The sequence below is a fragment of the Stenella coeruleoalba genome (assembly GCF_951394435.1).
Source record: "Stenella coeruleoalba genome assembly, chromosome: 10".
Classification (NCBI taxonomy): Eukaryota; Metazoa; Chordata; class Mammalia; order Artiodactyla; family Delphinidae; genus Stenella; species Stenella coeruleoalba.
In genome coordinates this window covers 36195521-36210384 of record NC_137156.1, presented here as the reverse complement: position 1 = coordinate 36210384, position 14864 = coordinate 36195521, and the positions used below count along the sequence as shown (strand labels likewise).

The 14864-nt window shown below is 39.6% G+C and overlaps 1 protein-coding gene across 1 annotated transcript in view; it reads right to left on the bottom strand.

Annotated features, from left to right (window-relative positions):
• The window catches only part of KIF6 (kinesin family member 6), a gene marked incomplete at its 3' end in the record, with an annotated part of 379495 nt that extends 368530 nt beyond the window's left edge, over positions 1 to 10965 (bottom strand). Inside the window, exons 1-3 of the mRNA XM_079934314.1 lie at positions 10702 to 10965; positions 6755 to 6864; positions 1598 to 1672 (exon numbers count right to left, since the gene is read on the bottom strand). Coding sequence (XP_079790440.1) covers positions 1598 to 1672; positions 6755 to 6864; positions 10702 to 10767 — 251 coding nt within the window. The 5' untranslated portion in view covers positions 10768 to 10965. The remainder of the gene's footprint in view (positions 1 to 1597; positions 1673 to 6754; positions 6865 to 10701) is intronic.
• Positions 10966 to 14864: the final 3899 nt, after the last annotated feature.

Below are 14864 nucleotides of genomic sequence, written 5' to 3'. Positions count from 1 at the left end.
TTCCTGAGAAGGGGATACATGAACAAAGACTTCAAAAGAGCTGAGGAAGCAACTAAGCAGATTTCTGAAGGAAGAGAATTCCTGTCAGAGGGCACAGCAAGGGCTCAAGGGGGAAGTGGGCTCAAGAGGGGAGAGGCAGTCAGTAATGGGGGGGGGAAACAGACATCCATGAAACACAAACTAAGGTCCCCTCCCGGAATGATTTTAGAAAGGCTCAAAATAAAACACATGGGATGGGCTACCTGAAAAATGACATAACCCAAAACATTACTAAAAAGAAGAGAATTTTAGAAATGTGTGACATCCAGTCAAGGAGACCTGAATTTAGTCTAAAGAGATGCTGTTGGATTGTGACTACAACTAAAATAGCTTAAGCCTACTCAATTAAATTCTACCCACTGTGACGGAAGACAGTATGAAAAGAGAAGGGCTTAACAAGTTTAGGGATCTAATGGACAGCATGGTGACTGTAGCTAATAGTATTTATAAATGTTAAAAGCTGCTAAGAGAGCAAATCTTAAATGTTCTCACCACAAAAAAGAAATGGGAACTACGTGACAAGATGCAGGTGGTAGCTAATACTATGGTGAGAATCACTTTGCAACTTATAAATGTGTCAAATCAACACATATACCTTAAACTTACACAATGTCATGTGTCAAATATATCTCAATAAAGCTGGGAAAAAAGAGAGAAGGGCGTGCTTTGAGTAGGATTCATGAGCTAGGAGTCTGGGAGACAATGTGTGTCGATATATTTTCAGCAATGTCGTGGTTGAGGGTGTACTGATCCGTGGACTTGAAAAATGGGTTTACTTAGCAGACATATTTTTCATTTGAATAGTAAAGATAGATATATCTGGGGTTAATTAGGTCATAAAATCACCCAAATGATTTCAGGATCAGAAAGCAATCTTATTACTAGTAGTTTCCCATACAGACTCCCTACAGAAAGAGAGTGTGCTTATCTAAGGGCTTGAGAGTCTAGTCTCAAGGAGACTTTGCCAACATATATTAATAAAATGGCACTCCAGTTTGTTCGGAATCATTTATTCTCATGTGAGTTTGGTTCCAGTAGTCAGCAGCCTGGAACTACCTGGGTATACAGAAACAAAAGGGACCTAAGCTAAGAGTCAAGCTTTGAAATAGAGTTATTACACAGAGGTAGAGTTGGGTCAACCAGAATTAGGCCTCCCAGGTGTCACAGTCCTTCATCTGTCTAACCATATGTTTGAAACATTGTACTCAGAAAACAGCACTGGACTTAACAGTTAGACAACCATCTAGGACTCTGCTACCACTAGCCACTAACCCTGAGCAGTGCTACTTAATCTCTCTAATCCTCAGAGATTTACATATCTTTCAAAATGGGAGTAATAATAGCTATTCTGTCTATCTCACTGGTTTGTTTTGAGGCTCAGAATCTAAATCTAAAACAAACAAGGTGTAACAATAGAAGGTATTAGTACTGCCCTCATCACATGCCCTACAGCCTGAGTACATAATTGATATACTGAAGCACATTACCACAGTTATCTGAGAATTGAAGGCAAGATGAAAAACCACTAACCCACTGAACAAAATATAGGAAATCCTACCTCTCAGCAACTGGTTTGGCAATGTTTTCAAAAATGGTCTCTTGCTTTTCATTCTGATCAAAAATCCTTTGAAATCTGCAAATGTGAAAACAGTAATTATTTAAAAGCTTGAGCCTTCAAACACTATTGGATTAATACATACTTTTTTTTCTCCTGAAAGCTTTGTAAATTACCTCATATTTACATCACTGGGCTTAACTAACCTAACACAATGTTTGCCCTGTAGCCCCAAACACACTGTACTCTTGTACCCCTGTATACAAATGGTGGGTAAACAGTATTGCTTTGACAAGATCTGCACAATAAATCCCTCTGAAAAACCGCAGCAGCTTTGAACCAAATAATAAACTGTGTGTTTTTTAGCTCTCAAGAGGGACAGTGTCTGCAATTGGCATCAAATTCAAATCTAGATAAGTGCATGAAATGGAAACCCAAGAACAGGATGTAAACAGCCAAAGAACTTCTGATGTCTGACCTGTAAGAAAAGAATGCAGCTGTGAAATGTATAATTTTTGAACTTAGTTTTAAAGTTTTAAACTGAAGTTTATTTTCCATTAATTAGGTACTGCACCTAGTATCAGCTACTTAATTCTTAGGACAGTTTGTTTCATTTTGTTGATCATGAGTCAAAAGTCAAACAGTAAATTAAGATAGACCTGTCCTATAAAGGAAATCTTGATCCGACTGTCAAGGCTCGAGCCATGGGGAGGGGGGATGGTATCCATTGCACCCTTCTTGCAATGGCACCCTGATTTAGCTTAGTACAGGATCACAAGCACAGCTGAAAACCTGGGGGGAGACTCACAACCTATCCTTATACAATATGTTAACTCACAACCAGCAAATATAGCCCCCATTCAAACATCATGAAGAAACAGACAGGGAGCAATACAAACAGGAAGGAAAGTAAAAAAGGGAGAGAAGGCAAGGAGAAGGGGGAGAAAGAGAGAGAGAGAGAGAGAGAGAGAGAGAGAGAGAGAGAGAGTGTGCATGCATAAGCACAGGGGGCAAAACGTTAACAATTGATGAATTTCCCACAAAGGGTAAAGGAGATTTGATTGCATCATTCCTCCACCTCTTCTGCATATTTAAAAGTTTTCAGAATAAAAATTGGGAGAGGGGGTACATTAAAGCAAAACCTTTGAAACACCCAAATCCTAAGCAGCTTTCAAAGTGCTTAGGAACCTTTGGTGTGTGTATCTGCCCACACAAGTGAGTTGGGCACATGTTCAAGTAAAGTAGAGACTACATGAAATGTAGGTTTGTTTTCACTACTCAGGAGTTCAGAAGGATGTCTGGAGCTGGGTTGGATGTAAAATGGAATGAAATTCATTGTCTTTAATCAACATTAATTTCAAAAGATTCCTATAGCATACCAACCACCCTTTTGAAGAAGCAAATAATGAAACTATATACAAAGAGAGATTGTAAGGCACTCTGGGTACTCATTTAGCGGGCCAGATTATATTTCAGCAATATTTACTGAGTGTGCCCAGAACACTCCTCAAGACCCTATAGGTGTATGAGGGCTTCAGATAGGAATGTTGAGATGACACGGCTGCTCATGTGCTCTCCAGAGCACTACCCACTGTGATGTCTGAGCACAGACCCAGCGGTGCTTTTAGGTGATGATGCTAAGGCTGTTTTGCTTCTTTTACCAGGTTGGTGATGACTGAGCGAATGAATTAGCCATTCCCAACTCCACTTCCTTAAGAGGAATGACATCTACCACCATGTAACCAAAGAGGTGGCAGGAGTTTCAATAAATCACACATTGTGCATTAAACATAAAATATCATCACCCCCAAACATTTTACTTTATATAATGCAGTTGTATAGTAATCTGGAAAGTCATTATGATCCGCTATCTTCTGAAAACCACTGAAGAGCAAAATAGAATCAAAGAGTTTAATAAGTTCAATCTAATCCTTTACAGAGGAAGAAATTGAGGCCCAGAGAGATAAAGCAACTTACTCATGGCCGTGGAGCTAATCTATAATGTGCCTTGAGACATAATGTAGGTTTCCTGATTCCTAGCAGGTCCTTTCATTTATTAGGAGGTTGTGTAGGCTTTTTCTAAAGACCATTTCAAATGTGGTCATTGCTTATCTCTTCTCACCCCAAACCTGTTCCTCCCGGTCTTCCTCATCCTGGTAAATGACACCTCCATCCTTTTAAAAGTTCAGTCCAAAACCCTTAGAGTATATCCTTGACTCCTCTCTCTCCATTACACTCTATATATGACCCATCAGCAAACTCTGTCAGCTCTGACCTTCGAAATACATCCAGAATCCAACTATTTCTCAACATTTCCACTTGCTACTACTCTGGCCCAAGCTGCCACAATTTCTTGCCTGGTCTCCCTTGCCCCCTCACAGTCTATTTCCACATGCTAGCAAGAATGATCCTGCTCAAACATAAGTGAGATTATTCCATTCTTCTGCTCACAACCCCCCATTACCTTCTCTCAGCACTTTGGGAAAAGTTCCATATGATCTGTCCACTCTGCTGCCCCTTTAACCTTCTTCTTCCCCTCCAGCCCCCTTGCTTACTCTCCTCCAGCCACACAGATCTCTCACTCTTCTTCAAACGTGCCAGGTACTCTCCCATCCCAGGAACTTCGCTCTTGCTATATCTTCAGCCTGGAATTCCCATCCCCCAGGTATCTGAATGTCTCGTTTCCTTACCACCTTCAAGTTTTTGTTAAAACGTACACCTTTCCTGAAGACCCCGTGAAATATTGCAGCCACCCCTCCACTTTGCTGCCCCTCATCCCAGCACTCCTTGTTACCTTTCCTTGCCTCATTTTTCTCCACAGCACTCAACACTTTCTGATACATACACCTTGCCCGTCCATCTCCTCCCACTAAAATGTAAGCACCTAAGAGCAGAAGCTTGGTGGCATTCCCTGCTGTATTCCTAGCCATTTAAACAGCATGCAGTGGATGGTTAATAAAGATTTATTGATTGCATGAATTTTCTTGGGAGAAAACAGCCTTTAAAATGCTTAAATATTTATCTCTCAACATATGTATTTTACTAATTTCTTTATTTAAAATACTAAAACCAATGTTTTTAATTCAGAGATTTAGAAAGAATGATTAAGAGATTTAAAAATAAGCAGATAGCACTTTTTCAATAAGCACGTGTTTAAATTGCACTCTGTTTGTATCTACATAACACACAGAGTACTTTGGACAGGGCCGATGGATAGAAACATGGCCAACTGTTTCTTAGCATTCAAACAGAATCATGCTGAATAAAATGTTTTAGCAAACTGTGGAGACAGGCCTAGGGTATCTGTCATTAAGTCATAGCTACTAAGGTATGTAGCATGCTTACACCAGTGGGAGAATGCCCCTTCAGAAAAGTAAGTCATATATTAGAAGGCTATTCCTTAAAGGATAGAATGAAAGGCAAAGAGGAGCCAAAAAGACCAGGTTAGGACCATCTCACCATGTAACCTTGTGCTAGCCATCCTGCTTGTACTTACTGTAAAAGGAGACACAAGAAAAGAAGGGGTGGAGGCGCTGGGAGAGATATATACATGATAGACAAAGGGGGGAGTTGTGAAGACCAAAGAGAATCTTTATAAGACAAAGTAATAATAACAATAATTACAATAATAATGAGGGGGGAGGAGAAATAAGAAGTAGAGAGAGAGAGAAAGAGAGAGAGAAACACAAAAAAATATCTGAGATGGTTTTATCCAAAGGGCAAGGGCAGGAATAGTCTCAAAATAAGGCCTATGAAAAACAACATAGAGAGGAATGCAAGAGAGCAATTAGGATTCCTTCAGCAGGACCCAGGAATCTCCTACCTAAATTTAGGCCAGAGACTAAATATGGGTTTAACTCGGGCTCAAACTTCTCCAGAAATCAAAAGTGGGGATTAAAGGAAATGATGTCATCTGAAACTGGAAAATAAAGGCAGTATGAAACAGCCATAATCCCCAAATTTAAGGCCTGGCTACTAGAATAGTATTCAGACAAAGGGCACTGATGACAATCCAGGGGTAGCTATTTGCTACTTTCCACCTGAACCATACAGTTCTGAACTGTGCTAGAGAAATAAAACGTAACACATAAATATGCATATATGTGTAATTCAAAATTTTCTAGTAGCTTCATTTAAGTGAAATGAAACAGGTAAAATTATTTTTAATAATATATTTTAACACAATATATCCAACATTTTATCATTTTAACATGTAATCAATATGAAAAAAAATCTTGAGCTATTTTATATTCTTTTTATTTCATACTAAGTCTTCAAAAATCCTTGATATATCTCATACTTACAGTGCATCTCAATTCAGACCAGCTACATTTCAAGTGCTTAAGAGCTACATGTGGCTAGTGGCTGATACACTGGACAGTACAGATACAGAGCGTACATATGTACACTTGAGGTCAGTATACCATTTATGTTATTAAGAAGGCTCACCTATACAGCACACATCTTTAATAAAGTTTAGTCATGCACTGAACTTCTTATAAGAGCTAAACTACAGTGGGCCAAAAAGGAAAAAGATAACACTTGATAAACAGATATAGTAAAGAAAGGCTGAGATCTTGGGCTATCCTGTTGGATACAGAAATATATCCCCTTTTTAACTTTGGGCACAGCAATGAAAAGACAACTTGAATTCTATCTACTAGATAAAATAGAGAACTGTGGGCTTCCCTGGTGGCACAGTGGTTAAGAATCTGCCTGCCAATGCAGGGGACACGGGTTCGGGCCCTGGTCCAGGAAGATCCCACACGCTGTCGAGCAACTAGGCCCGCATGCCACAACTACTGAGTCTGCACTCTAGAGCCTGCAAGCCACAACTACTGAGCCCACGTGTCACAACTACTGAAGCCCATGTGCCTGGAGCCCGTGCTCCACAACAAGAGATGCCACTGCAATGAGAAGCCCGCGCACCACAACGAAGAGTAGCCCCGGCTCACTGCAACCAGAGAAAAGCCCACGTACAGCAACAAAGACCCAACACAGCCAAAAATAAAATAAATTAAATAAATTTTTTAAAAAATAGAGAACTGTACTACATTCTCCCCAAGAAATGGTACCAATGATTTCACAGTGTCTATTAACGCAGTACAAGAATTAGTTCAATAGTAAAACAGAAATGAAGATGAAAAGAGAAAGGCTTACTTAAATCTGTAGCTTTCTCGCTTATTATTCACAAATCCATCTGCCAAATCACGAGGTAAGATGATCTCCAAGCTAGGTGTTAATTTTTCATCTTCATCTATGGAATAAATCTGAAAATGTGAAGACAAGTGAATATAAAATGGTAAAATTATGGCTTGAACAATGACCATGTTATTATGACATGCATTCTAATGGTGTTTAAAAAACTGCACTTTTCAGATAAAAAGTCATAACATAGCACAATTTGGATAATTTTCCTCTTTAAACTCTGTGCACACTCAAACAAATATACGGAACTGAACAAGAGGTAAAACCTAAATCAATGCCCAATCAAAGCTCAAATCCTCTTTGAATGATGTAACATTCAAATTTGAGTATCAAGTGTCTGTCTCCATTGTTGAGAAGCTAATAGCCCTGACAACAACATATTATCTAAGTATTACTTTGGAATTATGTACCAGAAATTAACATTTTACTACAACCAATAAGCATTTCTGAGCATTTCCAAAATGCTAGACACAGAGATGAAAGGACTGGGTCTGAGCCTTCTCAGAGAGCTCACAAGAATGCCCTAATTCAAGTTATGTTCAAAGAAGTAAACGTTTCCACGAGACATATTCAAGCGTCTGATAAAAGACATGTGGTTTCAAAGGAGACATGTCATTCATGTCTTTGATGTCATTTTCAAGATTCTCCTCCCAGCTCAGCCACTAATTAGAAAATGACCTGGGAGAAATCACTTAACCTCCTTAAGCTGATATGGAAATGAAGGGTCTTAACCAACCACCTTTACAACTGTAATATTCCCTGATTCTTTTCTTGGTTACCTACTCCTTTATTTATTGGCCAGGAAAAGCAAGAGTCAAGCCTATAAAGAGATCATGGGGAATAAAGAAAAGTCTACGATTCAATGTCCAAAGACCTGGGTCTAACGCTGATCTCAATTCACCAGCTGTGTGACCAGCCACTGCTTTCAGAATCTCGGTACCTTATACATAAAATGAAGAAAACAGAATTGCCTCCATTACAAGATTGCTGTGGGGCTCAAAGGATGTCATGGAAATGGAAGCATTTTGTAATGCACCATAAAAAATGTTAGTCATTAGATTTAGAGGTTTTTAAAAAAGATTTCTTGTCTTTCATCAAGAAATAAAATTCCTTCTAACAGGCAATACTTCCTGTTTAAGACCCATTTAGATGCTTGATTATGGGGGAAAAGTCATATTTTTAAATAAGTAAAAGCCTATCTAAATCTCCAGAAAGTCTGAATAATTTTCCTAAGCAGATTTTTATTGAGCCCTCTCATTTAAAATGTGAGGAGCTCATGTAAGAAAAGTCATGCTGTAAAATAAAATTATTTGTAGAAAGTAATGGCAGCAGGTCCAAGGCTTTCTGGCTAGGTTTTCTCAAGAGACATTTTAAAATTACATACTATAGGGCATTACATTATTTTTTTTTTAAAGGTTAATGGCTAGACAGGTGAGTTAAAGGAGTGTGTAAGACATAAAACATAAAGGAGTGAGAGGTGCCACAACATTTTAAAAAATCTGTAACACTCAGTACTCAGAAGAGAAAAAGGATCAATAATTAGAGTAGCTACTGTGACCCTCAACTCCTCTCATTAAGCCATTCTTTGAGGCATTAAGAAAAGTCCCTAATGAAAAAACTTGTTTACTCTTATAGATTGGCTTTCTACCGTTAGTCATAAAAATATGAGATAGTTTGTTTTTAATAGGAGACAGATCAAATGCAAGGATGAATATGAAAATACTTCAAAATATACAAGGCAGTATACAAATGAAAAGCATTGCCATTGTTAAAATGATCACAGAGCATCTTCTTATGTACCTTTTAATGTATTAATCTATAAATTATCATAATTTAATATATAGAGCCTTAGGGAATACGATTAATGAAGTAATGGAGCCACAAAATGAAGAGAAAAAAAACACCTTTGAATCACTTGGTTTAATGTTACAAGGAGTGTTTCTAGTCAGAGAAACAACCACACAGTCTTTGGGGGGCAAAAGGATAGGGTGCTAAAAGTGGGATTTCTAAGAAAGAGCAGGGATACTCTCTGCTCCAGGCACAGATGAACTCAAAATTCGTTCATCTGTGTTCTCTTATGTTTGTGTTATGCGGCATAATGTTGCATCTCGGTAAGAATCTGACATTATTAAAATACACTATGATACCTAAAAATACTTCCTGGAGTAGCAAACAAGGCACTCCACCGAATCGCACCAAAGAAATGCAAAAGGAGGCACACTGAAATATTCAAACGTTGCATTTTAAGGAAAGAGGAAGTTCAAATTAAATCCAGCGTTCTCCATCAACCCACCACCACCCCCAGTCCCACTTCTATCCATCTTCTCATGTTACCATATCCAAGCACCTGTTTCTGACTGCTGAGTCAATGTAGACAAGTTCAGTATTTTTAGCTAAGAATCTGAGGAGGGCTGGGGGGGGGTAGGGAAATGTTACATATAATTTTTATAACTGATGCACTTTTACAACCCTTCTTGAAAATCAATGTAGGAGGAGAGAAAATGGGATGATACCCATGGCTCCTTTCTATACTCTTTATTCCTTAAAATTCAAAAAAAAAAAAAAAAAGCCAATATTTTCTTTGGAGTCTTCTCATGCATCTTTCCCTAAATGTATTCCACGAATGAAAAGACTGAAGATGATGACGATGACAAGACACTATATTCTCCTTGTTTTAAATACATAAATTACATGAGGCAAATGCTAAATTATGAGCTGCTATGATGTTACATATATACCCACACACTGTGTAGATATGGGGTAGAGATAAAATATTATTTATAATATGCCCATTCCAGAGACTCGTGAACAGGACTCAGATTGCCCTTGCCTATATCCTTATTTTGTGAGGCAAAAAGGTTTTGTCCCAAGAGCCAAGAGCTTTGGGAAAAAAAAAATCTTTAATTAAAATCAGGGTTCTGCCACTCAGTAGGTGGGTAGCTTGGCCAAATTATTTAACCTGTCTGAGGCTCAGCTTCCTCATCTATAAAATGAAGAAAATGACATCAATCTTGCGGAGTTCTCTTGAGACTCAGGGATAATGTAGACAAAGCATCTAAGTGGTAAGAATGACTGTGGTCCTTCCCAGGGAAAGAAAACAACGTTTGAGAAGCATTCAAAGTACAATATCTCTGCTCAGAGTAAGGGTCATGTCTTAACCTTCTTTGTACCCTTTCGAGTTTAGCACCCTAGAGGAAACACCTAGTAATGCTCAGTTAATGTTTTCTGAATAAAAAGTTTATGTGTATTCTGTGTCAGGATGCATAAATATCTATCCATATCTGTAATGAGTGTATGTCAACGTTCATGCTTCTGTTCCTGATAACAATACAGTTAGTCAACGAATTCTAAGGGCCCATTGCGGGCAGAGCACCGTGTATGCTTTGTGTATCTTTATCTGTAACTATTGTCCTATCATCTCAGACACGGATAGGCACGTTTCTCTTGCTTGCACGTTTTGCCTGAGGACGAAAGAGAAGCTTGAGTGTACCTGGGTGGGCACAGCTGTGTGACTGTCTTCCAGAAAGGTGCAATAACGGTGAACAGCTGAGGCGCCGTCTACGTGAGCGTACACGCAGACGTACCTGCACGTGCACGTGTCTGCCGCTGCGTGAACATGTGTGTCCGGGGGTACGCATGTGGCTCTGTGAAGGTTAGTCTGGACCCGCAGGGCTGGGTTGGGTGGGAGTGTACTGGGTGTCTGTCTGTCCGCGCCCCTGACCGCAATGCGCGGGAGTCTGCGAGGCTGCCCGGGCTCCGTGTCCAAGTGTGCTGAGCTCCGGGCCGCATCCGGCGCCTGGCGCCGAACCACTCACCCCGGCCCAGGCCCCTCGCGTGCCGCCCCTCCCCCGGTCTGAGAGGCCCCGCCGCGCCGGCGCCCGTGCTGCTCCGACCCGTACCCCTTGTTGCTGCTTCCGGACAGTGGGCTTCACCCTGGCGAAAATTTGGATAGTCTGCTTCACCATCTCCTCCCCGGTTCTTGCACTGACCCTTGACCTCTCTCTCAGGCCGCGGCTCCCAAATCTTCTGACTCCCGCCACCTCAGGCGAGACGAAGGCTTAGCAACAGTAACTAGGGACACTACCCAAGGAGCACCGCGCCAACCAGGACCGCCTCCTCTCCCTAATTGGTTGCTGACGGGTTGGGAAAGCCCGAAGGGAAGGATTGAGGGTGGGGCGGGGCAGAGCCTAGCGGGGAGAGCTGCGCATGCGCATGGTGAGGTCCGGCTTCTGGCTTGACGCCAGAGCTGGCCTGGAGAGTGGTTAACGGGGTGATAATGCCTTGCTAGTTCTTCAATACATTCTTTCTCTCTGCCAACACCTCTTTTTAGCACTGAAGTCATTCTGGTTTTTATTATTCATTCATTGAAGAAATGGCACTTGATCTGTGACAGCAATATACTGGCCCTGGATCCTGAGCTGAGCAAAACTTCCTGTGCCCACTTGGAGATTAGGGTCTGATGAAGGAGACAGAGTTTTAATAGGAAATTACAAGTTATGTTGGGGTAGCGTGGGGTTCTGTGGAAGGGCACCTCATCTAGTTCTGTTTTGGAAGAGGCCAAAGTTGGAGGAAGGGGGACTGTTTCCCATGCAGTGGTCCTGGCATGAAAGGATGGGCTCCGGTGTGCGCTGTTGGTGGGAATGTGAGTTGGTACAGTCACTATGGAAAACAGTGTGCACATTCCTTAAAAAATTCAAAATAGAACTGCCATGTGATCCAGCAATTCCACTCCTGGGTATATATCCAAAAGAATTGAAATCAGAGGGATATTTGCACTCCCATGTACACAGCAATAGTAGCCAAGATATAGAACCAACCTAATTGCCCACTAATGGATGAATGGATAAAGAAAATGTGATCTGTATAATGGGATATTATTTTATATATTTATTACGTTTTATGTTTATAATGGGGATATATATGAAGATTATTCTGCCAAAAAAGAAGGAAATTCTGCCATTTGCAGCAACGTGGATGGGCATTATGCTTAGTGAAATATGTTGGAAAAGAAAAATACTGTATGCTCTCACTTATATGTGGAATCAAAAAAAGTTGAACTCATAGAAACAGAGAGTAGAATGGTAGTTTCCAGGGGCTGGGGGGGTGGGGGAAATGGGGAGATATTGGGCAAAGGGTAGGAACTTCCAGTTATAAGTTCAAGGGACTTAACATACAGCATGGTAACTATAGTTAACAATATCATGTTATATATTTGCTAAGAGAGTAAATCTTAAATGTTCTTTTCAGGATAAAAGTAATAATGAGGTGATAGAGTTGTTAACTAGCCTCATTGTGATAATCATTTCATAATATATGCATGCATCAAATTGCCACATCGTATACCTTAAACTTATATGTCAATTATATCTCAGTAAAGCTGGAAAATAAGTAAGTAAATAAGTAAATAACAAAAAGAAAAGAGGGGCTCCTCAAAAGATACTGTTAACACATGGAAAGTTGTTCCACATCATTATCCACCAGGGCAATACACGTTAAAAACCACAATGAGATATCACTACACACCTATCAGAAATGGCTAAAATTAAAAATAGCCGCAAAACCAGATGCTGACAAAGATACAGAGAAACTGAATCACTCATACATTACTGGTGGGAATATATAATGTGAAACATATCATAGATAATTGTACAGCTACTTTAGAAAACAGTTGGGTAGTTTTTTACAACACTAGAGACGCAGCTACTATAAGATCCAGCAGTTATGCTCATGGGTATTTATCCCAGAGAAATGCAAACTTGTGTTCACACAAAAATCTATACATGAGTGTTCATGGCAGCTTTATTCATAATAGCTCCAAACTGGAAACAATTCAGATGTCCTTCAACCACTGAATGGTCAAACAAACAGTGGAATACTATTCGGCAATTAAAATGAAGAAACTACTGATGCATATAACAACCTGGATGAATTTCCAGGGAATTATGATGAGTAAAAGAAAACAGACTCAAAAGTTAAATACTGTATGATTCCATTTATATAACATTCTTGAAATGACAAAATTGTAGAGATGGAGAGCAGATTAGTGGTTGCCAGGGGTTAGGGAGGCGGGGGGGTCGGGTGAGGTGCTACGGCTCTAAAAGGATCTTTGTGATGCACTGCTCTGTATCTTGACTACGGTGGTGGGCACAGAAATCTACATATGTGATAGAACCGCACACACACACACGCGTGCATATAAAATTGCTGAAAGGTTAGTAAGATTGAATAAGATGGACGGATTGTATCAACGTTCATTCCTTGGTTGTGATATTGCACTATAGTTATGAAAGATGTTACCAGTGGGAGAAAACTGGGGGAAGAGGATGCAAGATCTCTCTGTGTAATTTCTTATAATTGCACGTGAATCTACAATTATCTCAAAATAAAAAGGTTTTAAGAAGAAACGCTTAGAAAAAAAAAAGAAGAAAGGCTTAGAGAATGAAAAGACAAACCACAAACTGGGAGAACATTGCTGCAAAACACATACCTGATAAAGGACTGGCATCTGGAATACTTAAAAACTCTTAAAACTTAATAATAAATAGGAAAACAAACTACCCGATTTGTTTTTTTAAGAAGGGTGTCAAAGCATTAAACAGACATTTTCCACCATAAGGAGGGCGAGTACATGAAAGATTTTCAACATAATTAATCATTAATGAAATGAAAAATTAAAAGTACAATCAGATACTATTACACACCTTTTAGAATGACTAAAAAGAAGAAGATAAGCTGGCATTAGCAAGAGCTGGCATGGATGTAGAGTATCTGGAACTCTCAAACATGGCAGGAGAGAGTGCAAAATGGACCAGCCACTTTGCAAAACAGTCTTCTACTTTCTTATATATAAAATTGTATATATACTTACCATGTGACCCAGCAATCCTACTTCTAGGTGTTTACCTAAGTGAATTGAAAACTGATGTTCGCACAGAAAGGCAAACAGGAATGATTATTGTGGTTTTGTTCACAACTGCCAAAAGCTGAAACAAAGCAAATGTTCTTCAACTGCTGAATGGATAAACAAACTGGTACATCCACACAATAAAAAGAAATGGACTGCTGATGCCTGTAACAGCATAGGTGAATTTCAGATTTATTATGTTGAGTGAAAGATGCCAGAGGCAAAGTTACATACTTTAAAATTCCACTTTCATGACACTCTGAAAAAGCAAAACTATAGGGATAGAACCACTGACCAGATCAGTGGTTGCCAAGGGCTGGGGGTAGGGAAAGAGGTTGATTACAAATGAGCATGGGAGAGTTTCTTGGGGGGTGATGGAATGGTTTCATATCTTGATTTTAGTTGTGGTTACATGACTATGTACATTTGTCAAAAGTCATAGAACTCTCTATACACTTAACGGGTAAATTATACTGTATATAAATTGTACTATTATAAGAAAAGCAAAAAAAAAAAAAAATAGAGGATGGGGAATGAACAGGTGTGGCAGTAGTGGGGATGGAGGAGAGGAGAGAACCAGGTATTTATGAAATAGATTTTAAGGACTTTTTCACCTGGTGCTGTGTGGAAAGGAAGAAATGACTCAAGATTGGACAACTGTGTTGTTTTCATACGTTGGCTTTTGTGAATCATGCTGCAGGGAACATGGAAGGCATGTATCTCTTCAAGATGCTGGTCTCATTTCCTTCAGATATATTCCCAGAAGTACGACAACCTGTGTCCATCTACGAATGAATGGATAAAGAAGATGTGTTGTATATACATATACAACGGAGTATTATTCAGCCATAAAAAGAAGGAAATTGCAATTTGCAATAACATAGATGAAGGTAAGTGAAATAAGTCAGACAGAGAAGGACAAATACTGTATAGTATCACGTATGAGTGGAATTTTTTTTTAAAGTCAAACTTATAGAAACATGGAGTAGAATGGCTGTTACCAGGGATTGGAAGGTGGGGGAAATGGAGAGATGCTGGTGAAAGTTTCAGCTATAAGTTCTGAGGACCTAATGTATAGCCTGGTGACTATAGTTAATAATACTGTATTGCATACTTGGAATTTGCTAAGAGAATAGATCTTAACTGATCTCACCACCA